The 24897-nt window shown below is 57.8% G+C and overlaps 14 protein-coding genes across 14 annotated transcripts; 3 read left to right on the top strand and 11 right to left on the bottom strand.

Moving 5' to 3' along the window:
- The first annotated feature begins 377 nt into the window (after positions 1 to 377).
- SDRG_13205 (hypothetical protein) lies at positions 378 to 2695 on the top strand. Its single transcript, XM_008619287.1, has 2 exons — positions 378 to 500; positions 542 to 2695. Exons 1-2 carry the CDS (start codon positions 423 to 425, stop codon positions 2675 to 2677), a joined length of 2214 nt encoding a protein of 737 aa, XP_008617509.1. The 5' UTR covers positions 378 to 422; the 3' UTR covers positions 2678 to 2695.
- SDRG_13206 (hypothetical protein) lies at positions 2688 to 5352 on the bottom strand. The gene is made up of 3 exons (XM_008619288.1): positions 5263 to 5352; positions 4637 to 5187; positions 2688 to 4588 (listed from the first exon to the last, which is right to left on the bottom strand). Exons 1-3 carry the CDS (start codon positions 5308 to 5310, stop codon positions 2713 to 2715), a joined length of 2475 nt encoding a protein of 824 aa, XP_008617510.1. The 5' UTR covers positions 5311 to 5352; the 3' UTR covers positions 2688 to 2712.
- Positions 5353 to 5826: 474 nt separating this feature from the next.
- On the top strand, positions 5827 to 6320 carry SDRG_13207 (hypothetical protein). The gene is made up of 3 exons (XM_008619289.1): positions 5827 to 5898; positions 5950 to 6134; positions 6179 to 6320. Exons 1-3 carry the CDS (start codon positions 5847 to 5849, stop codon positions 6236 to 6238), a joined length of 297 nt encoding a protein of 98 aa, XP_008617511.1. The 5' UTR covers positions 5827 to 5846; the 3' UTR covers positions 6239 to 6320.
- SDRG_13208 (hypothetical protein) lies at positions 6260 to 7635 on the bottom strand. The gene is made up of 2 exons (XM_008619290.1): positions 7201 to 7635; positions 6260 to 7154 (listed from the first exon to the last, which is right to left on the bottom strand). The coding sequence occupies exons 1-2, from the start codon at positions 7597 to 7599 to the stop codon at positions 6297 to 6299; spliced, it is 1257 nt and encodes a 418-aa protein (XP_008617512.1). The 5' UTR covers positions 7600 to 7635; the 3' UTR covers positions 6260 to 6296.
- A 345-nt stretch (positions 7636 to 7980) lies between these two features.
- Positions 7981 to 8969, bottom strand: SDRG_13209 (hypothetical protein). Its single transcript, XM_008619291.1, has one exon. It carries the CDS (start codon positions 8942 to 8944, stop codon positions 8063 to 8065), a length of 882 nt encoding a protein of 293 aa, XP_008617513.1. The 5' UTR covers positions 8945 to 8969; the 3' UTR covers positions 7981 to 8062.
- Positions 8970 to 9832: 863 nt separating this feature from the next.
- SDRG_13210 (hypothetical protein) lies at positions 9833 to 10458 on the bottom strand. The gene has a single exon (XM_008619292.1). The coding sequence runs from the start codon at positions 10413 to 10415 to the stop codon at positions 9867 to 9869; it is 549 nt and encodes a 182-aa protein (XP_008617514.1). The 5' UTR covers positions 10416 to 10458; the 3' UTR covers positions 9833 to 9866.
- A 928-nt stretch (positions 10459 to 11386) lies between these two features.
- On the bottom strand, positions 11387 to 11972 carry SDRG_13211 (hypothetical protein; the record flags this gene model as incomplete). Its single annotated transcript, XM_008619293.1, has 2 exons — positions 11387 to 11436; positions 11486 to 11972. The coding sequence occupies 2 exons, from the start codon at positions 11970 to 11972 to the stop codon at positions 11387 to 11389; spliced, it is 537 nt and encodes a 178-aa protein (XP_008617515.1).
- A 487-nt stretch (positions 11973 to 12459) lies between these two features.
- SDRG_13212 (hypothetical protein) lies at positions 12460 to 13273 on the bottom strand. Its single transcript, XM_008619294.1, has one exon. The coding sequence runs from the start codon at positions 13207 to 13209 to the stop codon at positions 12505 to 12507; it is 705 nt and encodes a 234-aa protein (XP_008617516.1). The 5' UTR covers positions 13210 to 13273; the 3' UTR covers positions 12460 to 12504.
- Positions 13274 to 13690: 417 nt separating this feature from the next.
- SDRG_13213 (hypothetical protein) lies at positions 13691 to 14353 on the bottom strand (the record flags this gene model as incomplete). The annotated part of the gene is made up of 2 exons (XM_008619295.1): positions 13691 to 13780; positions 13805 to 14353. The coding sequence occupies 2 exons, from the start codon at positions 14351 to 14353 to the stop codon at positions 13691 to 13693; spliced, it is 639 nt and encodes a 212-aa protein (XP_008617517.1).
- A 711-nt stretch (positions 14354 to 15064) lies between these two features.
- Positions 15065 to 15900, bottom strand: SDRG_13214 (hypothetical protein). Its single transcript, XM_008619296.1, has one exon. It carries the CDS (start codon positions 15863 to 15865, stop codon positions 15125 to 15127), a length of 741 nt encoding a protein of 246 aa, XP_008617518.1. The 5' UTR covers positions 15866 to 15900; the 3' UTR covers positions 15065 to 15124.
- A 530-nt stretch (positions 15901 to 16430) lies between these two features.
- On the bottom strand, positions 16431 to 17253 carry SDRG_13215 (hypothetical protein). The gene has a single exon (XM_008619297.1). The coding sequence runs from the start codon at positions 17149 to 17151 to the stop codon at positions 16519 to 16521; it is 633 nt and encodes a 210-aa protein (XP_008617519.1). The 5' UTR covers positions 17152 to 17253; the 3' UTR covers positions 16431 to 16518.
- A 558-nt stretch (positions 17254 to 17811) lies between these two features.
- Positions 17812 to 18771, bottom strand: SDRG_13216 (hypothetical protein). The gene has a single exon (XM_008619298.1). It carries the CDS (start codon positions 18703 to 18705, stop codon positions 17947 to 17949), a length of 759 nt encoding a protein of 252 aa, XP_008617520.1. The 5' UTR covers positions 18706 to 18771; the 3' UTR covers positions 17812 to 17946.
- Positions 18772 to 20995: 2224 nt separating this feature from the next.
- On the top strand, positions 20996 to 22038 carry SDRG_13217 (hypothetical protein). The gene has a single exon (XM_008619299.1). It carries the CDS (start codon positions 21068 to 21070, stop codon positions 21941 to 21943), a length of 876 nt encoding a protein of 291 aa, XP_008617521.1. The 5' UTR covers positions 20996 to 21067; the 3' UTR covers positions 21944 to 22038.
- Positions 22039 to 22781: 743 nt separating this feature from the next.
- On the bottom strand, positions 22782 to 23566 carry SDRG_13218 (hypothetical protein). Its single transcript, XM_008619300.1, has one exon. It carries the CDS (start codon positions 23506 to 23508, stop codon positions 22834 to 22836), a length of 675 nt encoding a protein of 224 aa, XP_008617522.1. The 5' UTR covers positions 23509 to 23566; the 3' UTR covers positions 22782 to 22833.
- Positions 23567 to 24897: the final 1331 nt, after the last annotated feature.

Genomic DNA, 24897 nt, shown 5'->3' on the forward strand with positions numbered 1-24897 from the left:
GGGCGGGAGCATATCGGAGCATGCGAGCGCTGAAGGCTTGGACACGCTCGTAGCACTAAAGATAAGAATAAAGATAGCAGAAAGGATGACAAATATGCTCTTGTAGAACTGCCACTCGTAGGCGCCGGCGTTGCCATCGATATCAATCGGGCGGTGCCCGAGGAGCAGCCGCATACGGTGCTGCTGCACAACGCATTCGTGGGTCTCCAAGAGGGTGTTGACGGGACATGCCATTGCTCACGAGGTGGCAAAATGCAAAATGCAGCCTGGTGCATTTTATTCCACGGTTGCCGACTCGCCTCAGTGCAGTGAGAGATGTGCGCCAATCACCAAGTTGCAGCGTCAAGTGCGCAATGTTTGCTGCACTGTCCTAACGCGTTACACGCTGGATTATTTTTGTCCCTAGCTCAGTTGGTCGCAAAATGCTCGGGAAGAAGGGCCCGACCGAGCTCAGCCTTCCGCGGCTCGACGATCGCGCCAAGCAGCACAAGAACCTCAAGGTAGTCGAGAGGCGAGAAGTTGTATCTGCACAGCGACGTAGATCATTGAGCAATTTCTGACGGCGGAGAACTCGCGCGAGCTGCAGCTGGCGCAATGCAAGAGCCGCGAGAAGCGCGTGCTCATGGAAAAAGAGTTTGCGTACCAGCGCCACGAAGAGTCGCTGCTATTGGACCGCCTCCTGCATGACGCGCCGCCGTCCTTCCAAGACGTTGAAGACGACGTCAACAAGATGCTCGAAGCCAACAAACTCCGGCTCGAGTCCATCTCGACGCATAAAGCGCTGCCGTACAAGGCGACGCGCGGCGGGAGAGGCCGGCCAATCAAGCAACCGAAGAAGTACGGCAAACCCATCAAGAAGCGAGTCGCGGCCAAGAAACCTGTGCCGTTGATCATGCCCAGTCTCTCCAACCCGACGCTTCCAGGAGCAGCGTTCGAGGGCCGCGCCAAAACGCCGGTGAAGCGGTCAGCGTCCCGCGTCACGATCAACGAGTCGGACGCGCTCCCGACCTTTATGGACGCGTACTTGAGCCCGGACCGGATCGTGGTGACAGCCACCGAGCACAGCAAGGACGTCGTGCTCGACGTCGACGGGTACCAGGTGATCGTACACCGCAAAGAGGTCTCGGACCGGCCGTACACCGTCGGCATCTCGAGCCTGCGGACGATGCGGTCGCCGTCGAAACCGGAATCGCTCGTCGCCGACACTGAAGCCGCCCTCGAGTCCATTCAACTCGTCGCGATCGAAGAGCGGAACCAAGTCCCGAGCCGCGAGGCGCCACCACCGACGGCTCGAGATGTCGAGGGCGAAACCCAGGCTTTGCAAGACACGGAGCTCCGTGAAGACACGGCAAGCGCAGTGGAGCCAAAAGCAAATGCCAATGAAGACACGGAGGTCATCGTCCACGAGCGCCCAGAAGTGGCTGTGAGCGAGGGCAACCTCGCTCCAGATGCGGACGAGAGAACCGCGCTCCCAGAACCGGAGTTGTTGCTCGCCGACAGTCCGAGCGACGAGTACGCCGGCGAGACGTTTGTCATCGGCTCGGACTCGCCGGTTGCCGACAGCACGCTAGACGAGCCGCCAGTCACGATGCTCGACACTGCGGAAGACATTGGTTCATCGAGCACTCTGGAGACAACCCTTGGCGAGCAATCACTTCCTGCAACGACCGGCGTCGAGACGGCTGTCGAGTCGGATATTGGTGATGCCGACGCCCCAGTCATCGATTCCTCGGAGCTAGAAGCTGCCACATCAAGTGGGTCGGAAGAGCTCGCATCGGTATTTTGCGACGATGCGGCGACGACGACCCCCGAGGCTTTGGCCGAGGTCCATTCTGGCGCTGCAACGCTGCCACCGCCTGAGCCTGAGCCTGCGGGCGCGGTGGAGCCAGCGCCAGTGTTTCTATCCACAGTCGACATGCCTCTTGAGCCACCAAGCACATTACCAGAGGCGATCGCATCCGAGGTAGAGCTCCCAACAAGAGAGGACTCCGGCTCTATCGACGGAGCTCCCAGTGACTTAACGCCTTCCGAGCCGTCGACGCCCGAAGGCTCAGATGTGGTCGAGCCTGACCGCTCCTGCACCGACGTTGACACTACGGCAGCAGCGCCAGATGAAAATCGCGAGCCACCGGCAGGCGACACGGCACTGCCTCCGACAGGCGCCGAGAACGAGCCTAGTGACATCGAGAAAGAGACTGCCATCAGCGACGACAGGTCGCCACCTTGTGACAAGCCAGCACCGTCCGAGAGCACGTCCGAGTCACAGCAAGCGACGTCCGAGACGACAAGTTGCGACGAGACACGCCCCACGAGTACCAGTGGCAGTGACGACAGTGCGTCGACGACGGTCCAAAACGACGTCGTCGATCCGCTTCAGAGCGCAGCCTCCATGGTCCTCCAGCGACACTACCGCGGGCACGTCGGGCGAAAGCATTTTCAAAGGACGCTCTACACCGAGGCGCAAGCGTGCGGCGTGCTCGGTGCGATGCCTGGCACAGTCCAAGGCGCGACCGGCTGGTACCAAGAGCCCAAGACGCACGTTGCGCACTACTTCGTCGTGCTCGCGACCGGCGAGTGGAAGCACAAGGTCAAGCTGCACTGCCGCCAGCCGATTTTGACCAAGTACGAGATGCGCAAGTTTGTCACGAGCACGATCGACGTCATGGACGACACCTAAGGACGACTGAAAATGAAAAATCTTATTTTTCTTATTTACTGGCGCCCGCCAAAGACCGCCGAGGGCACGCTCTTCTCTTCAATCTCCATGTCGTCCAGGTCGATTTCTTCCTCGTTGACCGCAGACGCCTCGTCGTCATCGTCCAAGTCGATCTCTTCGGCGTTGGCCGTCTTGGCCTTCTTGGCCGGCGGCTCGGTCTCTTCCTCGTCAACGTTGGTGCGCTCGAGGTCGACCATGGCGTCGCCCGTCGTGGCCGCCGGCACCATGCCGAGGCTTGTCGCCGCGCTGTTGACGCCAATGTAGTTGACCTGCGCGTACTGCGTGCTCACGCTGCGCTTGATGCGCAGCATCTCCAAGAACGAATCTTCCGAGCCGTGGCCAATCTCAAACGCGTGCCAGACCGACCAGAAGTCCGCTTCGTGCAAGCGCGGATCGCAAAACTGCGACGCATGGCGGTACACGGCGCGCGCGCGCTCGAGCTCGCCGAGCGCCGTCTCGAACGACGCAAACTTGAGCGCGAGCTGCCACACGAGCGCGTCTGGAAGGTGCTCCATCGCGCGCTCGTAAATCTTGCGCGTGTGCACGACGCCCGAGAGCGCTTGCGCCTTGGCCACGTACAGCGAATACATGGCCAGCTGCGACGGCCCTTCGAGTGCGTTCGTCGCGCGTTCGTAGATGGCTTGGGCGTTGCGCCAGAGCCCGTACGTTTCTTCGACGCGAGCGTACTCGGTGTAGAGCACGGACGCCATGTCGACGGGCGGCAGCGCCTTGTCGCTGGATGTCGACACGGGCGTCGTCGGTACGAGCGCCAGCACTTGGTTGAAGAGGTCGCGCGCGCGCTCGAGCTTTCGGCTTTCGTAGCGCGAAACAAAGCTCTTGAGGTACGCGAGCCAAATGTCGTAGACGTGCGGGAATGGAAAGAGCGCAATCGCGCGCTCAAAGACCTGGAAGCTGTCTTCAAAGAACTCGTGCTCTTGCAGGTACGCCGTGTACTGCAGCACCAAGGCCGGCGTCACAATCTTGAGCTCAAACGTCCGGTCGTACGCTGCTTTTGTGCTGCGCACGTCGCCAAGGCTCTCCTCCAAGTCGAGACGCAGCGCCCAGAGCTTCATCGACTTGCGGTAGCTGCCGCAGCCCGCGCGAACAATGTCGAGCGCCAGATCGAACTCCTCGAGACGGAGCTCCATCTCGGCGTGCGCGCAGACGATCGCCGCGTACTCGTCCGCAGCCTTCAGCTTGCCTTCGCTCAGCGCTTTGGCAAAGATCTTGCGCGCGTTGGCAGCGTCGCCGTGGGTCTCGTAGAACGCGGCGAAGGCGATCCAGAGGCTGCTGACCTTGGTCGCTTGGCCCGGATCGATCGTCGTGAGCGCCTCCGTGTACGTATGAACGACCGCGATCGGGTCTTGCATGAGACCGACGCGCTTGGTCCACTCCTTGACCGAGTGCGGGTTTTGCCGCAGCAGGACCGCGTTCACGAGCTTGGGCCGGCGCTCGGCGAGGTCTTCGTAGAGCTGCAAGAGGCGGTCGACCTCGGCGGAAGAGCTCGCAGTCTCGCTCATCTCGGACGCGATCATGGCTTCGATGAACTTGACGTACGCGTCGAAAATGACGCTAAAGTCGCGCACCGTGAGGACCGCGAGGAGCGCTTCTTCGTAAATGTCGCGCGCCGACTCGAACATGCCAAGGCGGATGTAGTACGTCGCAAGCGCACACCAGAGCCGCCCAACCTCGTCCGTGAAGAGCGAGAGGCCGCTGCGGAGGATGCGGTCGATGTGCAGGCTGGACGAGACCTGCTCTGGGTGCTGCGACACCATCGTGCACAGCAGCATCCACAGGTCGTGGCGCGACGCCTTCGTGCTTTCTTGGTCGTCGTTGATGAGCTGGACGAGTTGAACGCTCGCTTCTTCGTACCTAGAGTAGAAAGGCGATAGCAAGAGAGACATGCGTAGCTGTACATACTGCTCGATGGACTGGAGGTAGCGCACGTACGCCTCGCGGCCCGTCGGCTCGAGCATGAGGTAGCGCCGGTAGACCGAGATCGCGGTCTGGTGCACACCTTGCTCGTGCACAAACTCGAGGTACGGGCTCCAGATGCGCTTGTGCTGTGTGATAGGCAGCGCACGGAGCGCGCGGTCAAAAACACGGCGCGTGGCCGTGCCAAGGCGCAACGTACGCAGTAGCGCCGTGTAGTTGAGCCAGATGCGGGGCATCTTGTGCAAGTGGACAAGTGCGTCTTCGTAGAGCTGGCGAAGGTCGTTGTACTCGGGCGCGTCGATGCGCAGGCCGCGGATCAACTGGTGCGTCTCGTCGATGAACCGCTTCCAGAGCTTGTAGCTCAACGGCACGAGCGCGAGCGCCCGGCGAAAGAGCTTGATGCGACGCTCCGGCAGCTTGTGCGTCGTCGCGTCGACCTCGTTCGCGGTCAAGTTGAGGTACGACGTCCATGTTTCGACCGAGTACGGGCTGCGGGCCAAACTGTCCTCAAACTCGGCTTCCAGCGCAGCTTCCGTCTACCATGCAGCCATGAGCCTGGCACCATACAAACATGGCATCGGACAGCCCATGCTCATGACGACAGCATCTACCTGAAGGAAGGCGCGGACGTCGTCCATCTCCACGAGGGCCGCGGTCATCTTGCGGTCGGAGCGCTCGGTTAGATTTCCACACAATCCGAAACCTCTGGGCTTTCATATGTATTTTCACAGGTTAAAAAACTCTTGGGATTTGTATTGCGTACTTTAGCATGCTAAATGGTCAGATCATTGCTCAAAATGGCTCCAACATTCAAGCCAGAGCCTACTGCCATCAACCTCTGTCCTTCACAGTACTAGGATCAACTGAAGCTAACTGCGGAGGTTGTAGCTAACTGCGGAGGTTGTAGTACTGGTCACTCGAGGTTATCTGGCACATGCTACCTCTTCTACGTCACGTCGCGGAAGGTAGTTCCGGCCATTATCTGACCTTTCTAGCCGTTAAATGGTGTGTCTGATTATTTTATTCCAGAATAATAGCTTGGTTTGAGTATGCAATAAAAAGAATATTTTCATTTCGGGCGTCCTGTATTATATGACTTGATATTTGTATCGGGCGGAATTAAAAGACGCGCGCCTTGACGTACGAGGCAATTGCAACCAACCACGACACAGTTGCGAAAATCCCATCGGCGCCCATGCACCACGTCCTCGCCCGCGCGGTCCGCGCCGTGTCCGTCCCCAAGCCGGGTACCTCATGCGGCGCTAGGCGCAAGTAGACGTCTCATATGTGTGCACTAGCCTTCCTCTCGACGTTCTCGCAGGTCCCGTCGGGCTTTGCGCAGGCCCCGTCGACGCTCACGCGCCCGCCGATCCTCTTCAACCCCTACGACGCCTTGGACGCGGTGCTGGAGAACATGCGCCTGTCCTCGGAGCCCCTCCCTGGCATGCAACTCGTAGGTAGAAACTCGCGCAAGCCCAAGAAGGTACATCTCTCGTCGCTGCATGCCCAGGCTCACGCAGATGCTAGGCCAACCACGGCAAGCGCCCGTGCTCGCACGTCCGTCGCCGCTCGCGACGACTGAAGTAAATAGACACATGCACAGTAGACTTGCGTATACGAATCGATTGGGCGGCCGTCGTTAATCTCATATGACTTGGGTCTCATCGTCGTCGTCTCCTTGCGTCGGTGGCACCTGCGACGCAGTACCAAAGCGCGTCGCCGGAAAGTCGAGCTCGGCGTCGCTGTCCGACTCCTCTTCGAGCAGCGTCGCGGCTTCGTCGAGCGCCTTGGACGTCCGCGGTCGTCGCGTCTCCGTCGTCTCCACCATGTCCCGCAAAATCGACGTCCGCGCTTCGTACTCCATGACGTCGCCGGCTTCTTCGTCGCTCGGGAGCTCGTAGTCCTCGTCGATGGCCTGGGAGGCAGGCTCCTCCATCTGCGACGCAGGCTCGACAGCGGCTTGCGACGGCGCTTCCTCGGCGTCAACAGCAGGATCGTCGTCGACCTCATCAGCAGGCGCATCGTCGACCTCGTCCGCAGGCTCGTCGGTAGCGTCACGAGGCTCGTCGGCAGTGTCATCTGGCTTCTCGGCAACCGTCGAGAGAGGCGGCGACTCGGCCTCGGTCACGTTGTCACTGGGCTCGGCCGATCTCGGCGCAGCCTTGAGAGACGGCGCTTGGAATTCTTCCTCATCGCTCGACTTGTCGTTGGATGGCTCCTGGGCTGGCACCTTGCGGGCGTCGTCGCGCGTGGACGCGAGCATGGCCTCGTACTCGAGGAGCGCTTCCATATCCTGCTCTGCCGTGAGCGCATCGTCGAACGAGTCGCTGCGCGGAGCGTCACGCGGCAGGGCTTGGCTAGAGCTGCTGCTATCGCGCGGGGCATAGCTCGCGCTGCTGCTATCGCGCGTCGATGCTGTGGAATTCACGATCTCGGCAAAGTCGGGCTCGGGCTCGCCGCGCTTGGCTTCCTTCGACCGCAGTTCTTGGAGAAGCTCGCCCACCTATCCCTCAGCATGAGACACACGATGACACTGCGCTAGTGCATACCGCGGCCTTCTTGGCAATCGCTTCGGTGCGGTCGACAAAGTCCTCAAAGCGCAGGGCCGGAAACAACTCGAACGCCCACTCCTTGTAGCACGTCATGAGATCGCGCAGCGCCAACGCTTCTTGGCCTTCCGGAATGGCCGTGTTGAAGTGGCCCGGGAACGAGTTGTAGACTGCGCGGAAACCTCGGTCGCTTAGCAAATGCTGCTCCGAGAAGATGTTGCGCTTCTTTCGCGGCTTGGCCTCCGGCGCAGGCTCCTCGGGCGCACCTCCGGCTGGAGGCTCTCCGTCATCGCCAAGGCCCATAAAGTCGCTCGATGCACCCGGCGCGGGCCGCTTCCGGGCCCCGGCGTCTACAGGTCGGCGCAAGATCGACGCCCCATCTTCCCACGACGACGCCATCCTGCCAAATGGAGTTTCGCGGCAAATGCCTACCGGATACGATACATTATCCGGAATATCGAAGCGAGGCTCGGTCAACGAGGCGCCAAAAGCTGCCAAGGCGGACAGCCATGATGAAGTGCTATAAGAGCTTATCGACGTAGGGGCCTTCTTCGCCATACAAACACCGCAAATTGCATGCCGAGCGTAGGTTTGTTGCGTCCTTCCGGTCGGCCGTGATTTCTGGCAGCTGTGCAGGAGGCTTCGTCAGCGGCTCTCTAAGGCTCAAACAGCTGCAAAGCCCTTTCAAGGCCATCGCCGTGATACCAGCACCTCGCGCTGCTTCGCAGAGTGGCTCGTGCTACGACGACCATTGTGGCAGGTACAGGCCAGGACAGTTGATACTGGCATGGAGGATATATTAGGGAAAGGAGCTGTAAATATGTAGTTAATGTACGTAGAGTAGATAGAGAAACTTGCTGCTTCACTTCAATGCTGGAAGCGTGAAGCGGAACATGAGCGGGCGGTCGGCTTGCATCGAGCAACGTGGCGGCGACGGCAACTTGGGAGGCTCATGCTCGCCAAAGATGATTTCGTCGATGCCAGAGAACATGTTCGGGTCGTTCCCGGCTGGCACGAGCTCGTCGGGCCACAAAAAGTGGTCGTCAATGGGCACGTCGCAAAAGTGCAAGGGGCTGCCGGGCAGCGAGAGCGCGAACGACGACGACTCGGGCGACTGTGCGTCGTCGCTGGTCTCACATAGGCTCTCCATATCCTGCGTCTCTTCGGATTTGGACTTCTTGACGCTTTCGATGGCTTCGGTCGGCGGCGCGCGCTTGTGCGTCATAATCAACGTCTTGACGAGCATCTCGAGGTTCGAAAGCTGCGACGAGAGCTGGTGGTACTGGGTCTGCAAGGTAGACACCTGCTCCTTGAGCGCGCCCATGTCGTCGGTCTCGCAGGACGCGGACGCAGGCGGCGCCTCCGAGTACGTCTTGCGGCGGATGGTGCTCATGAGCTGCGGCGCCGCCCGGACAAACTTGGGGTGGTAAAACTCCCACCAGTACTGCATCCCCGTCTCGGCGACGGTCGCGTACGAGTCGCCAAAGAGCATTTCGTCGCGCTTGTACTTGCGGAAGCCGTAAAAGTTGAGCTGGCGCACGAACGAGGCAAAGTTGCTGTGCTTGAAATACTGCGGCAGGATCGTCCGCGCAAACTCCTGCGGGTCCTTGACGACGACGGTCCGGCCTTCGTGGGCCCACGACGCGACCGCCGCCGGCGCCTCGTCGAAGAGCGCGTACGTCTTCTGGAGGAACACGGGCGCGGCCTTGGCTGGCGCTGGCTTTGTCGGTGTTGGCTTGGTCATTTCGGCCAAAGGTGTGCAAATGTTGGTCGTTCGTTTTCTCGAAGTTCGTTATCTTGCAGATTGTATAGGTCACTTGTTCCTCTGCGATTGGACAAAAAGGAGCCACCGAAAAACCTTTTTGGCCAATGGCAGCGACGAAGTCCAAACAGGACAAAAACGAGGACAAAACCAAGCGCTAAAAACACGCAGCTTCAAGGGGTACCAGCGCTCAACCTCCCTGAGAAAGACTTGGTCAAGCATGGCTCGATGGAGAGTGCAGTTGCAATAAGACGTAGTACGAATGCGCGCCTTGAGTCGCACTTTCTCCCACAGCCTGCAGCGATCCTTGGCGTTGATGGTGGCTGTCACCGCTGGCTACAGTGTATCGATCATGCGGCTGCACGCATGCTTGGGCAGCTCCTTGAGGCGCCTCCATTGCGCATATGGGAGGGCGATTTATTGGTTAGCTATCATTATTGTTCTATCGTTATCGTTAATACTGCGGACTGACTCGCCATAAACCGATCTCGCACCCGTGAAGCCAGCGAGGCCTCCAGAGCGAACCTCGATGCTAACGCTAGGAACAAGCTCGCAGCACCAGCCAAGCTATGGCGGCAGGATACGGCCGGTGCTCAACATGCAAATTGTGCTGCGACAGACGACGCTATATCAACGTTCGAGGCTTATTCCGCTGCCAAACTCGCCAACGAAAGAAGTGGTTACTATACAAGCGGGCACCACGTGGGCTGTGCTGGGACGAAATGGGCGGCGCTGCTCCACCACAAGTGCGGTGATGACCCTACTCTCGGGCCTGTGGTCTCGCAAACAACCAATCACGAGCGCAGATCGCAACTTGATGTTTAGTAACGCCGTTTTGACTAGATCGCGCTTTGTGAGGGCACTTGAGCACAGAGAGATAAGTTAGTGTATTATAGATGTTTGGTTAGTAATCCCAGCCGCCGCTCGGCACCACGGTGAGGGGCTGCTGCGGCAGCTCGAGGATCTCAAACACTTCGTCGAGGAGGTCGGCGTCGTCGGCACTCGCTTGGGCCGAGAGGCAGCACCGCCGTTCTTGGGTCAGGTGCGAGACGAGCGCGGTGAGGTGCGAGACCTGGTCCCCGATCTCATTCATCTCGATCTGGAGCGACGTCGGGCTATGGTCGTCGTCGTCGGCTCGCTGAACGTAGCGGAGGCGTTCGGGCTGCTCGAGCACAAAGTGCGTGTGGCAAAACTCCCAGTCGCCCGACGCGCTCTTGAAGTTGCGGAAGCCAAATGTGTGGAGCTGGCGCACGAAGAGCACGAGGTTGCAGTGGCCAAAGTACTGCGGCAGCACCTCGTGGGCGAAGCGGTGGAGGTCGTGGATCACCACCGCGGTCCCCTCGTGCGTCCAATGGGCAATCGTCACCGGCGCTTGGCAAAAGAGTGCAAACGTCGTGTGGAGGAAGGGGGCGATCGAGAGCTCGAGGCACGTTGGCGATGAAGGCGAGAGCATATTTGTGTGACGCAGAGACAATTGAAGAATGACCGTAGACTGCACCGGCCCGTATTTGATTGGCAAAGCTACTCACGTCCCTCCGGCCGATGCACCTGTTTTTTGGGGCCGCCACGTCGTCGGCCGTCGATTCAGTTCGTTGCCTTGAAGTTTGTAAGGAAATGACATGGCGTCAATGATTGGCCAATGGCAAAAGCCAATCAGATGCGCGCAACGGTGATTCAGCGAGTGTCGCAAGCCGCATTTTTCCCAGGACACACCTCGCGCACAACGTCATCCCCGCGACACAACTTGTCATTTCGGTCAACCGTCGACATGCCAGCCTTGTCTCCATGATCGCTTGAGATAAGAGCGTCGTCACAGACCTCTACTAACCCCAAACTATGAAAAGAACTCTTGGCGGTTTGTACTCGTCTCCAGTGACTAATCATGATTAGTACCGGATTTAGGCGCTGTTGGGACTGCCAACACCGCGAGAGATATCGCGCCAAGGGCTCGAATCGAATAGAGGGATGAGTGATCGCTCCTCGGCGCTCCTTGTCCAGTCGATGCACTGATAGTAGCGGTCGCAACGTTGCCCTAACAGATTCCCAACAGGGTCCTCGGCTGATATCGCTATCACGGACGTTGTTTATTCGCGTCACGAGGTGAACGGGAAACCTCAAGCACGTCACACCGTTGGGTGTGTTCAAGCTGATAGCGCGTCGATAGTGCACGGTGGAAAATACATTTTGCGGTACTGGTACACTGTGAGCGCACTTGCGCACTAGCTCGAGGTTGTTGAAGATAGAATGTGAGCCCCTTGTCATGAGATGGGGCAAGCCGTTTCCACGTCGAGGGTCTGCGGGAACAACAATAAGAGCAATAAGAACATATTCAACAGGTTATAATTTCGCTGTAGTCTGTCGCATTGACCCTTGACCATGACAAAATATCGAGTACGTCGTCAACCATGCTATAGTCCTCGACCGTCAAAACGCTGACCACAGCTCGCCCGACATCAAACGGTTCGAGATCGGCTCTGTCCAGCAACGTAAAGGGAGCTTCGCTACCTTCTCCTTGGGCCCCACCGGGAAAGGAGGTCTTGTGTGGCTCGTCGAGGCTGGCAATGACCTGCGAGAGCTCTGAGATTTGGCGCGCCGCTTGGTCAAATTGGGTCTGGACAGCCTGGATCTGCCGACGTAGCGCAACCATCGCAGTCTCGTCCGGCGGTGACGGCTTAGTTGGGCTTGCTACCACCACGGGTGCTGCTTGGTGGCGCTGGATGGTCCGCATGAGCTCTGGCTTGTGTTGTACGAACGCATCGTGCTGGAACTCCCAGATGACGCCGCTGCCGTCGTCGCGCTTGCACTTGTGGAAGCCGTAAAAGTTGAGCTGCCGCACGAACGAGAGAAAGTTGTTGTGCTTGAAGTGGCGCGGGAGGAGCTCGCGCGCAAAGACGTGGGAGTCATGGATCAAGATCGTTGTCCCGTTCCTTGCCCACTCTGCGAGCTCTCTCGGGGCGCCGGAGAAGAGGATGAAGGTCTTTCGGATGAAGAGAGGTGGTGCTCGGGCCATGTCCGCCTGCGTTGAAATATTGAGTTATGACGACGCCGGGAGATTGTGGACAAAGCCCCTTGGACTGATTATTTGGAATGTTTGGACCGTGATTATTTGGAATGTTTGGACCGTGATTAGATGCCGATGATGAGTCTAAGACCATCATTCGACATGCAAATGTCATTGATTGGCTACTGGAGATCCTATAAGCCAATCCAATGCGTCTTATTTAACTGTGCGTGTCGCAGATTGCGTTTCAGCCACACGTATCGTTCGGACGAAGACAAAATGGCATCAATCCCACCGTCTACTACTAATCGTCGCTGCAGTAAACGCCGCTGGCAGAAGACTGTCGAGTAGTATCATTTGATAATGATTAGTGTGTCTCTGCTGGACTAAAGTTGCATGTATAAAGCTTTGCTCAAAGTCGAAAGAAGCTTCGTTTCAAAGTATACGTCAAAATGCTGGACGATAGGGTGCTGCTGCACCAGTTATCACGAAGATCACAGTCCGAATCATTCCTTTAATTATATTATACTATTAGTTGTGTTTATACCTCGATCGCAGTGTCCAACGGCGGGTTCACAGGCGCCTGCGACAAAATATCGAGCACGTCGTCCACCATGGCCAAGTCTTCAACCGATAAGGCTGCCGAATGCCGACCCCAGTGGAGGGGCTCCATATCGTCCGCATCAGTATCGACGCACAAGCGCTTGGCGTCGGCACTGTCCGACTCGGCAGGTCGCTTTCTTGACACGACCAGCGTTGAAATGACTGCGGTCAACTGCGTCAGCTGCTGCGTAAGGAGCTCAAAGTTGGTTTGCACCGTCGAAATACGCTCGCGGAGCTCGGCGACGGGCGTCGTTTCGGGTTCGGGTTCGGTGTATTGGTCGGGCACGTCGGTTGTCGGCTGGTTGTGGCGGCGGATGGTGTGCATGAGCTCAGGCTCGTCCTGCAAGAAGGCTTCGTGCTCAAACTCCCACGCCAGGCTTGTCGGGTCGTCGCGCTTGCACTTGCGAAAGCCGTAAAAGTTGAGCTGCCGCACAAAGCTCAGAAAGTTGCTGTGGCGAAAGTACTGCGGCAGAAGGTCCCGCGAGAACGCGTACGGGTCGTGGATGAGGATCGTCGACCCGTGGTTGGACCACTGCGCGATGTGGGCGGGCGCGTCGGTCATGAGCGCGTACGTCTTCTGGATGAACTGCGGTGCAACTTGGGTGCTTGAGAGGGCCGCAGACTTGCGCTTCGGTGAGATCATGTTGTGTTGTCGGTATAGAGAGAATGGAAAAGTGAGGGCTTCCGACAAGGTCTTTGGACCTCGGAAGATCGCGGTGATGTGATCATGTACGAAACCTGCGCACGAAATCGGCCATTGATGGCGTAATCCGAGCTTCACTCGAATTCAGTATGGACGCGACCAGCATGCGCAGGATTGGTCCAAAAGGAACCAATGAAATCGCGTTGGATAACTCTTCCAACTTGTCCCGGGCCTGATTACGACGACCTGCGAGCGCACAGAAGTTCGTTCCATCCTTGATATCGCGCACCATCAGTTTGCCTCATCACACCCGGAACGCAAAATGACGTGGCGCCCCCAGAATGATTTGAAGATCTATAAGCTCCATGTTTACCACCGGCTTCGAGTTGATTCGCGGCTGATCTAGACGCATGGGGCATGCAAACTGCTGCCTTAAATACTTTACAGCAAAGCTATTTTACGGGTGGCTGGTGGGCTCAATTCACAACGACAAGATGGCAAGGACATCGTCCACCATGGCCAAGTCCTGCGCCGTAAACTCGACGTTGCGAATACGCAGTGGTGGCTGCGCCTGCACCACGTGTACACTATTTACCTGCGCGCGCAGGTCCTCCTCGTCGTACTCTCGGACGAGCTCTGCCACGCACTCGCTAAGCTGTGCCACTTGGCCCGAGAGGCGGTCAAAGTGGGCTTGGACGGCCTGAAGGTTTTGTCGGAGCGTCGCGACCGGGCTCAGCTCGGGCTCGGCCACGTCGGCCACGTCATTGGGCGATGCCGGTGGCGGCGGCGTATTGCGCCGAATCGCGTGCATGCGCTCGGGCGCGTCGCGCAGAAAGTGTTCGTGCTGAAACTCCCACGTAAACGCTTCGGCGTCCTCGACCTTGTACTTGTGGAAGCCGTAAAAATTGAGCTGCCGCACGAACGAGAGGAAATTCCGGTGCTTGAAATAGCGCGGCAACACGTCCCGCGAGAACGCGTACGGGTCGTGGACCAAGATTGTCGTGCCGTCGTTGTGCCACTGGGCAATGTGAGCAGGCGCGTGACAGAAGAGCGCGTGGGTCTTTTGAATAAACTGCGGCGCCGTCGCGCGCTTCGACGACTTGCGCGTCGGCGACAAGAAGGAGGACGAGGCGCGTTGAGTCATCGGCGATGGCCGCGGAAATCGCAAATGATGCGTGTCGAAGCAAACGCACCCGCCACGGTGGACCGATGCCACTAGATACCTTGCGGTTTGTATGGGCGAGATCGCGCCCTTGGATTGGCGCAAAGCAGCCAATGCGAGGCGGCGTCTCCGGCCTGTCGCAGATGATTTGATAAGAGTTGCGCCGTGTCGGGTCTCGGGTAATCGCGGGAACTGGGCAACGGCTCGCCGCCGTGTTGCGTCGACAAGTGCCCTTTGACGTGGCCGCGTCGACATAGAAGAAAAGGATGTCGCCGCTGAGGAAGCGCCCGCAGCTGCCTCGATTAGCGGTACTTGGACCCGTTGGCATGAATCCAGTGCTGCATATATGCGTCGAGCTAAGCACTTGGCGACGTGTGCTGCTCGAACAGAGCGAGCTCCACCTCGAGTTCAGGAACCAATGCCGTAGATCCGTCCGTCTGGCACCGCCAACTGATCAAGCCTCACGTGGCACGCTAGAAAAGACCGACGACGCCCCACGTCGCGCCAAGTGTCAAAGAAGCTTGGAATGGGCTGTACTCCGTGGTGACTCTGCCATCATCAGGCAAAAGCCACGCGCCAAAGATGCCAGGTGTATCTCCACAAAGGTCGTCGTGCGCGTGACATGCTTCGTCCCTAGCATACACGCTGTGCTGCGCTTCCATGAGCACGACAAGGCACGGTAGCAAGTCTTGGCAACAGAGTGCAATAAGCTAAAATAAGATTGGGTCGATTAAATTATGGTATGGGATGCGCTTAGGCGACTCGGCGGCGACGGATGCACATCCACGTGAGCGGCTTCCACGGCGGCATGACCGTCGGCCGCTCCAGTGCGTCAAGGACGTCCTCAACCATGTCCATCTCGTCCGCAGAGAAGCTGTCGCTCTTGCCGTCAATGTCCAGCGGCGCCCAGCCAGCTTCTTCGTCGTCGACGCGCTTGCGCTTCTTCGGTGCGGCCGGCGGCGCTACGGGCGTTGGCGCTTCGGGCAATGGCGCTTCCGACGACTGCGCCCGTGCGAGAGACGCGACCGCCGACGTGAGTTGCTTCACCTGCTGCGTGAGCGCATCAAACTGGGTTTGCATGACCGAAATCTCGTGGCGGAGGTCCTCGACCGGGTTTTCCTTCTCGACGAGTTCGAGGTGCGCCTTGCGCTTGATTTGGCACAGGAGCTCGGGCTGGTCACGCAAGAAGAGGTCGTGGTGGAACTCCCACGACAAGCGCGTCGCAAACTTGCTCTTGAACTTGCGGAAGCCATAAAAGTTGAGCTGGCGCACGAACGAGAGAAAGTTGTTGTGCTTGAAGTACTTGGGCAAGACGTCGTGGGCGAAGAGGTGCGGGTCGTGGATCAAGAGCGTCGTGCCCTCGTGCGCCCACTGCGCAATGTGCGTCGGCGCGTCGCAGAAGAGCGCGTGGGCCTTCTGGATGAACTGGGCGGCGATCGGCGATGTCATGGCTGCTGCTGCTTGGAACGGGGCAAAAGGCAGAATGAACGCCATTGGCCAACTACCTCATGTCGCAAGCTCGGATGATGACTTGATCATCGCGGGGGCAACATCGAACGACGTAACGCTGCCGCACACTTGGCATTTGTATGGGCACATTTTGGCGCGCCAGGATTGGTCAAAAGGGAGCGAATCCGCGGGCTGGATTTAAAAAGTGGCACGGCGCCTCAAACGAATCACGTCGGATGCCACGACAGGCGATTACGAGGCGGCGGACCAACTGCGTATGCGGCGCCGAATCTCGTGCACGACTTCATCGACACCACCTGTATATCCCAGCGACTTGTCCATTCTCCTGCACCGGTAGTTTTCAGGCCAAAGCGAACTCTTTGGTCACCGCAAATCAGCGGCGCCATCGAGATATATTTGGTATCCACCGACATCACTAAAATTTCGCCAGTTTGCAAATTTGCTGATTGCTATGGCCGCACGGATTGTGCGTGAGTTTTTTGGACATTTGTAGGACTTGTGCACGACGATTGCGCTACAATTGACCACCGTTTGAACGAGTTATCGCAACGCGTTTGGCTGATACCGTCGTACAAACTGCAGTGTGATCAACCTGTCGTCAATTGTCGCGCAATCAGTCCTTATTTGCTCGGTGGTAAGATCACTTAGTTCATACAATTTCTCATTGATTCGCTGTGTCAACGCATTCCATATACGTCGTTGTGGTGTGGTCCATCGTCGTCGCTGGAAGGCAATGATGGCTCGGTGGTTTCCTGTTGATCGCGCACAAACTCGGAGAGGAGCGACGTGAGTGCTGAGATGCGCGCCACCATGTCTTGGCTGTTCCGCTGCAGCTCCTGCACCTGCATCTGGAGGTCCGGCAGCGTCTGTGGCGTGGCGTCACTAGTTGGCGGCGGCGCAACGTGCCCGTTGCGGCGGATCGTCGCGACGAGCTCTGGCGCGCTGCGTTGGAAGCGGTCGTGGATAAACTCCCACGCATATGACGCCTTCTCGGACGGCAGGTGGCTCAGCCCGTCCTCGGGCTTGTACTTGCGAAAGCCGTAAAAATTGAGCTGGCGCACAAAGCTCAGAAAATTGCTGTGGTTGAAGTACAAGGGCAAAACATCCAGGGCAAACCGATGTGGGTCCTCGATGCGCACCGTGCGGCCGTCGCGGCCCCAGTGAGCGACGTGGCGTGGCGTCTCGCTGAAGAGCCGGAAGATTTTCTGCAGAAAGACGGGGCCGAGCACCGGCGCCGCCTCGGCCTTCACGCGCACTCGCTTCGACGGCATGCGTGTGCGAATGTGCCGGCGCGCGTCCCACAACAACATCTTGCGGCAACCGTGATTGGCTATAAACCCACCAATCCACGACCGCCGTGATTGTGATCACACGGGAAAATACGAATCCGATTCCGAGGGCCAGAGGCCACTTGGCCGCGCGCGATTGGACCATCGAGCGACGGGACGCTCCATGTCGCTCGTGCTATTCCCGCCCCAACGGCCACAACCCATAGCTTGCCATCGCACGTCTCGCTGCATAGTGGAGCTATTTCTTGCCTACCTTTGAAATACTTCAATGCGCCCACTGAGGCGATTTCTACAAGGGAGCGTATGAGACGGTCATGGATCAGCGCAAGTACGCGTAGCTTCATAAGCAAGCCATCGATGGCTCTGGTCTAGTAGTTGTTGGGGCAGACGCCTAGAACATTTTTGAGCCGCCGTCGTTCCTCCTGTGCCACTGCTCCTACATGTATGCAGTGCGATCCTCGGGCAGCAGGCCAAGATTCATATCAGTTCTGATTGGCAGAACGAAAGGGCACAGTGATCAAGAAGCTGCAGGTTCAGTCCTCGATCCTTCCGTCCCAACCAGGAGCTGGTACTGGCCGTGCCCCTAGCTACTCGCACGGAGGCTGCATGTTCTGTCAACAGTGGCGCCAGAGGCAAGGAGGACGTGCGAATCTCGTGCTGGGATTCAGAGGACACGAGGAATGAAAAGATACTGTACATCTTGTTGACATTAGGCGCCTCGTAGTCTTGAGATCGAAGGTACGAAGCAGCGTCAGGCAAGCAGTATAATCCACGCAGTCGGCGGATGATACACAGGCAGTGGGAACAATAAACTAACTAAATGGGGCAGCAGAACGTCACGTTGGGGCCCGCGACGCACGCGCTGCCGAGCATCGTGCCGCAGCGCGCGTCCATGGGGAGGTCGAAGGACGCCAGCACCGAGTTGACGACCGTCGACTCGTCCTCCTCGGCGGCGAAGAGGTCGTCGAGCGACGGCATCGCGCTGTCGTCGGCGACAACATCAAAGAGGCCGTCAAAGTCCGAGGTGTCGGCGAGCTTGCTCTTCTTCATCGACGCTTCAGCGACGTCGTCTTCGTCGCGCGGCCGCTTCTGCGTCTGGATGAGCGTCGAGACGAGCGCCGTCAAGCTCGAGATCTGGTCCGTGAGCTGGTGGAACTGGCTCTGGAGCGAGTTGACCTGGTTCTTGAGCTCCTCGACTTCCTCCTTGTCGGTGCCGTCTCCCTCCGAGTACGTCTTGCGGCGAATCTGCACCATGAGCTCGGGCTTGGCGCGAAGGAACTTGTCGTGGTAGAACTCCCACCAGTGCTTGGTGTTTTCGTTGTTGACAAGCTCGACTTCTTCCTTCTTGTACTTGCGGAAGCCGTAAAAGTTGAGCTGGCGCACGAACGAGAGGAAGTTGTTGTGCTTGAAGTACTTGGGCAGCATCATGGTGGCGAACTGCTGCGGGTCCTTGATGACGATCGTCGTGCCGTTGTTGGCCCACGCAGCGATGCTCGACGGCGACTCTTCGAAGAGCGTGTACGTCTTCTGGATAAAGATGGGCGCGGACGCCGTCGTCGTCTTCGGGGACTTCATGATGTGATCGACGCAAGGCAAAATGCAAACTGGCCTCTCCTCGTGGCCATGGAAGCGCCACGGAAGCACCGCATTGTGCTGATTAGGCGATCATGCCCAACTACGAAATCATACCTTTATCTGCGAAATTGTATGGGCGGACCACGGCGCGCTGTGATTGGCTATAGACCAACCAATGAGGTACCGCATTGGGACTTGTCATTGATGATGCGGTGCAAATTGATCAGGCAATCCGAGCGCCCAATATATATTGGCCAGCAATGGCGGGCAGAATGACGTGGCAGCTTATAAACGCGCGCGCGTGTTATCGGCCAGTTGTCCGTCCCACCTTTGAAGCCATGAGCTTGTGCGCTATTCTGTGCTTCACTTTTCGAATTTGACGCGCGAGGACGAGTGAAAATGTATGCGCCGATCTCTGCCAGAACGCGCCAGAGGCTCGCTATGCCTCGGCTGTGTCGAGCGTTTGCTAGAGATAGAGGATGCGAGTGGGAGCAAGGCCATGTACTAGTGCTACGCAGGTCAACACAGAGAGAGCTGCGGGTTGGCGACCCCTTGAACGTACCACTTTGAGCTCCGACACTGGCGTGGAACCACACGGCCCAAAGCACACGACCGACCTACTAGCATTGCAGAGATCGGCGAGCGCACCGTCAGGAGCCCTTAGCCCAGTACCAAGGCGGCGGCTCAGGGCGGATGGACGAGAGATCCGAGTGGTGTCGATGCATTCATCAAAGCTCCTCGGTGCCAAATCCGTTCTCTGCATGCTCGAGTGGCGTTTCCATCGTTTGGCCGTTCGCCGTTTGGTTGTGGCCAGGCGTGATCTCACTTTGGAACGCAGGGCGTTGGCCGCAGCAACCTTTGTGCGGCGAATGAGCCCCGCGACGTTGCTCTGGGCTCCAGCATGGAATATGTACTGGACAACAACGTCCAGCTGCGAGGCTCCGGTTCTCGCTCCAATTCTCTCGCGAGGCTGCTCTTCAGGTGCACGGTGCACGGGCATCCCACGGCCATGTCACCCGAATTCATTCCGATAGGCTTGCCCCGTCCACGTCTCCGCGCGGAGAAGATCGTCGCTTGTACACTGCAGCAGTATCTCATCCGCCCTGAGAGACTATTCCATACTCCCTTCAACCAGTATGGCTCGATGGCCTGCCCTTCGTTGTGACGCTGCTAAGAGTAGCATTGCGGCCGTGCTTGGCGAGAACACCTTGCTGGCCAAACGACGACTAGAGTCACCCACGAGCGGCGCCTCCCACGGATCAGCGGCCCACAACCCATTTGAGAATGGCGGCCGGAACCTGGCAGGATCGAGTACCCTCGCGCCTCGATGGCAAATGCTCGTCAAGTCCTAGCGGCGGTGATAGGGAGTGCGATTGGATTGAAGTGACCAGTCGAAACGTGTAGGATCGGGACTGAGTCCATCGACGCGGCCAAGAAGGTTTTGCACTGGTGGTACATTTGCCAATCAAAAGTGCAATCGCCAAAACGAACGTTGGAAGAAGGAAGTGGCGCGGCGAGCACGCCGCGTCTGTCTCGTCTCGCCAGCGTCCATTGTGGGTGGGGCTCAGTTGGGACATCTGCCACGACCAGAAACTCAAATCTGAAAATGATGTGCCTTGCCGCAAAGAGTTATCCGGGAGTCTGGCCACACCAAACTTTTTTCACCTCGTGCGCTCCGCCCCTTGCGCAGATGGAGCTGGAACCACGGCCAGACGCGCCTCATACCTTCTATAACCGTCTGAACGCGTGACCTACCGAAGGCGCAGCGTTCAACGGCCGAGACGTCGCCTCGCAGTCTGGGCCTCAAGAACTTTATCGCGTCGGGCACATCCTTCAGCGTGATTGCGCGCCCTGCATCCAATTCCAATCGGCGGTGCTTGTCGCATTGAACTTGCGTCAACTTCCGGCCTACTGTTGCATAATCAGTGTCTCTCTCCCGCTCTCAGCACCTTCTACGCGTTGAAAACACGTACGAATCTTGCATTTTTACACTAGATATATCAATCATTGTGTTTAAAAAGGTGTTGAAATGCATACTGTACACTATATTTCATCTCTGAGATAGGTACGACAAAGCGAACACCCACCCTCGTACCACATGGTTGAATCTAAGGTGAGGCTCGGAAAGGCCGGCCCACGGCAACCGGCCTTTTTCACGGTGAAAATTCCGCGTGGTATTTGACGTTTGGCATCGTGCAATTTTCACCAGCATCGCGCTCCTCGCGTGATCTGCGACATGGCGTTGGCGTTCGGCCAATCACGTGGTGTATTGGGGCACATAGCGGTGGGATTGGTCTCTTTTTGACCAATGAGCGCGCATGGCCCAACGAGGCGATGAGGCCAAGTCATTTCCGATTTTGCCATGAAGGCCGCGTCCGCCCCCAAGTCCAAGGCGTCGTCCGCGCCCATCTTCCTCCAGAAGACGTACACGATGTTCGAGAACTCGCCCGACAGCGTCGCCTCGTGGGCCAACAACGGCACGACCATCGTGGTCAAGGACCCGCAGGAGTTTGCGCGCACGATGCTGCCCAAGTACTTCAAGCACAACAACTTTGCCTCGTTCGTGCGCCAGCTCAACTTTTACGGCTTCCGCAAGTACAAGAAGGAGGACATTATGATCGTCGAGGACGATGTGACCAAGCACTGGTGGGAGTTTTACCACGACAAGTTCTTGCGCCACCACCCGGAGCTCATGGCCCAGATCCGCCGCAAGACCTACTCGGAGGCCGGCGAGCCGACCGAGAAGGAGGAAGTCGAGGTGCTCAAGAGCCAAGTCACGTCGCTCCAGTCGCAGCTCTCGCAGCTCACCAACCAGATTACCAACTTGACCTCGGTCGTCTCGACGCTCATGGAGACGCAAAAGCGGGCGCTCGAGTCCGTGCCGGAACACGCGCCGCCGTCGCCCAAGAAGCAGAAGACGGCCGCGCACGACGACTCGGAGCACCTCGTCAAGTTGGAGCCGATGCTCATGGACGTGGCTCCTTCGCCGCCGTCGCTCGCGCACCAGAACAGCCTCAACTTGGACGACGAGTTTATGATGTTTGACGACCGCCACTTTGGCAGCTTTGACGAAACTGCGACGTCGATGCAAGACCTGCTCGAAGCGTTCCCCAAGGTCCCCAATGCGGCGCCGTCGTCATCCTCAACAGCTTCCGCGAACGCGGCCGAGAGCCTCGCCCGGTGTTCGCCGTCGCTGGTCATGCCCATGGGCTTCCCCTTCTCGACGCCCCTCCAGTAGGCGCGTCCGAGCTCCTTGATAGTGTTAGTTTTTGTTAGAATTGTTAGATACATTGCCTCGGGGGTGCCATATTTGCGGCACTCCCAATACTTCTGTGCTGGCGTTCGCATTGCCTTGGCTCACACCCTCCACCATGTCTATCTCGAGGAAGATCATGTTGGCGGTCGTAAGTACGCAAGGCGCAGCGGATTGCTCCGGCCACACTATTCACGCAACACACGGAGGGCAGCTGGGACTCTATGTTGATGATGCAAGGCGTGAATTTGCATACACTTGATGCAGCGGCGGACGACATTGCCGTTCACCCTTTGAGATTCAGAAGTCCGGTCTCGTTTGAGTCCGTCCTTCGTGTCGCAATCTCTGGGTACGCGATGCTGGTAAACACCGAGGCAGCCATGACATACCAGTGCAAGGGTATCGCGCCCCAGCCCTGCGTATGCCTGCAGCGGCGACGTTCCATCCTTTGGCCGAGTTGCCAGGCAGTTGAAGAGGAGGCGACCGCGATGTGGCGCTGGCCTCGTAATCCGCCTTCGGGCGCATGCGTGATGCGAGCGCCATGTGCAATGGATGATGTTGATGGCCACAGACAGGCATAACGTCAACGAATTGCGAGGGATACCGGGTCACCTGCGTCAATGATGTTGATGGTTGGCGCGCAGGATGTAGACGGCGTTGGACTTTCTCGGAGCTGCCACCTTGCAGTTGGGACTTGGCGGTGGCCCAAGTGCCGCCGTGGGCCGGGCCCATGACCGCGGCCACGAGGCTTGCGTCACGGCCTTGCCACGCTGGCTACTTGCAGCGGCTGCCACGTATGCACCCACCCACATACAAGAACACAGATGTTTAAATAAGATCTTAGATATATATTATAGTGAACGCTTTGAATGCAGCTAATACATGACGACGGAGGGGACGGACGAGGAATGGTGTCCTGCGAGCAACTGCTGGAACTCGGACGTGGCGGCTTCGTCTTGGTTGCTCGTCATCATGTCGAGGTACTCGAGATCCTGCAGAAAGCTGTCCTGCTTCTTCATCGGCGGTAGCACGATTGGCGCCGGCGTCTGGGCTTGGTCCACGACCGTCTGGATCATCGAGCTGAGGTGGCTCAGCGTGCCCGTGAGCTTGGTGAGCTGCGACTGCAAGTCCGAGACTTGCTGGCGGAGGTCGTCGACTTGGCTCGTCGGGTGCGCGGGCGGCGACGAGAAAGACGTATCGTCGTCCGAGTTGTTGGTCTTGCGCTTGATCTTGGCCATCAAGTGCGGCTTGTGCTGGTGAAAGTTTTCGTGGTAAAACTCCCACGAATTCTTAATGTCGGACGACTCGAGCGCAACAAGGAGCACCTCTTTCTTGGACTTGCGGAAGCCGTAAAAGTTGAGCTGGCGCACAAAGCTCGAAAAGTTGCTGTGCTTGAAGTACTTGGGCAGCATGAGCGACGCAAACTCCTTGGGGTCCTTGACGACAAAGGTCGCGCCGTCCGGCGCCCACGCCGCAATCTCGGTCGGCGACTGCGAGACCATGTCGAAGGTCTTCTTGAGGAAGATCGCGGCCGTCGACGATTTGATCATGCTTGTTTCAAGAGGTTAATTCCAAAATGCGGCTCTTCTTGCTGGAACGATAACGACGGTGGCGATTATGCACCCCCATCAAGCGCGTAGGAAACGGCGGGTCCTTTTTCGAGCAATCGCTGCGCGCCAAAACGAGCCGCATGCTGCGATTGGCTAAAATTGGACACGCACGCGTTCAAAGCTCGGAGAGTGACCCGCGTGTCCCACGCCGGTTTGTAGTTGTACTTGGGGTTAGTATACTGGCGTTTACCTTGGGCTTTGTATTGGCTTCTGCCACGTTGTATCGGTATACAAGGGCCAAGATACTCGGCTGTAATGCGGCCACTTCAAGCTGGATAAATCAACTAGGATTATGTATACGCTCACGTCGAAAGGTATACACTGGGCGAGACAAGGTTCCGACGTGGCGCTGCCTGTGTGGTGGACTCCACGCGCCCAAACTCCTTGGACAGGATTGCACGATACCATTCAGCGCATGAGCGAGGACAACTGTTCTTGCCTCGGACTCATGCTCGAGTGATTAGGTTTGTCGCTTGATTATTGTATACAAGTTCTGCGATTGGGCCGGTTCTTCTCGCCTCAGGACACCGAGCTCCGAGCGTATTCTTAAAGCAGTGTAAACTTACTAGCGATCATACGAGTGCGATGAAAGAAGGTGAGAGCTGGAAGAAGAAGCGTGGCATCGGATTCTCAAGGGTCTCGGACGAGTTCGAATCGACGACCGACGCAAGAAAAGTCCGTTGGTGCTGGAGCCGAGCATGCACTCTGTGTTGGACTCTACTCTCGTGTGAGTGATGGTTCCGAATCTGGCGCTGTCGTGGTGCCACGTCAGATGCATGTAGAATCATCCTTCCAAATGCCGTGTCCATCAAGTTTTGGCTGCACTGGTGTAATTCCTTGCGACTGTCGTTACGAATTCAAATATATCACCACATTCCGTGAAGACAAGAGTGAGTGAAAACCGAGTTCCAGGCCAAACAGTTTTGTGGAAGCACAATAAAAACGAGACTGTCGGTGTGTCTGGCCAACCTCTAAGGGGCAACAAACCTCTCGCGTGACATGCAGGCCGAGCTTGCTTCTGCACATCGCGTTGAAGCAGCGACTGAGAAAACGATGCGCACTTGCCTAGTAAACAAAGTGCTTACTACTTGCAACGTGGAGCTGCGGAAAAAGGCTCGTCGCTCCTTCCTAAGAAGTCGGCGCTTCCGAGCGCATACCCTGTACTACAGTCCTGATCGTGTCCATGGTGTCGGTGACTGGTCTGTCATGAGCCTATCAAAATGCTCTGCGTGGTCAAGTCACAGCAACGGTGCTGTGATCACCTCGAAACCACCCCCGAGACAGTGTATAGTGAACTGCAGTGCTTCTTGCAGTAAGCTCACGTACAGA

Source organism: Saprolegnia diclina (genome assembly GCF_000281045.1).
Source record: "Saprolegnia diclina VS20 unplaced genomic scaffold supercont1.57, whole genome shotgun sequence".
Taxonomy (NCBI): Eukaryota; Oomycota; class Saprolegniomycetes; order Saprolegniales; family Saprolegniaceae; genus Saprolegnia; species Saprolegnia diclina.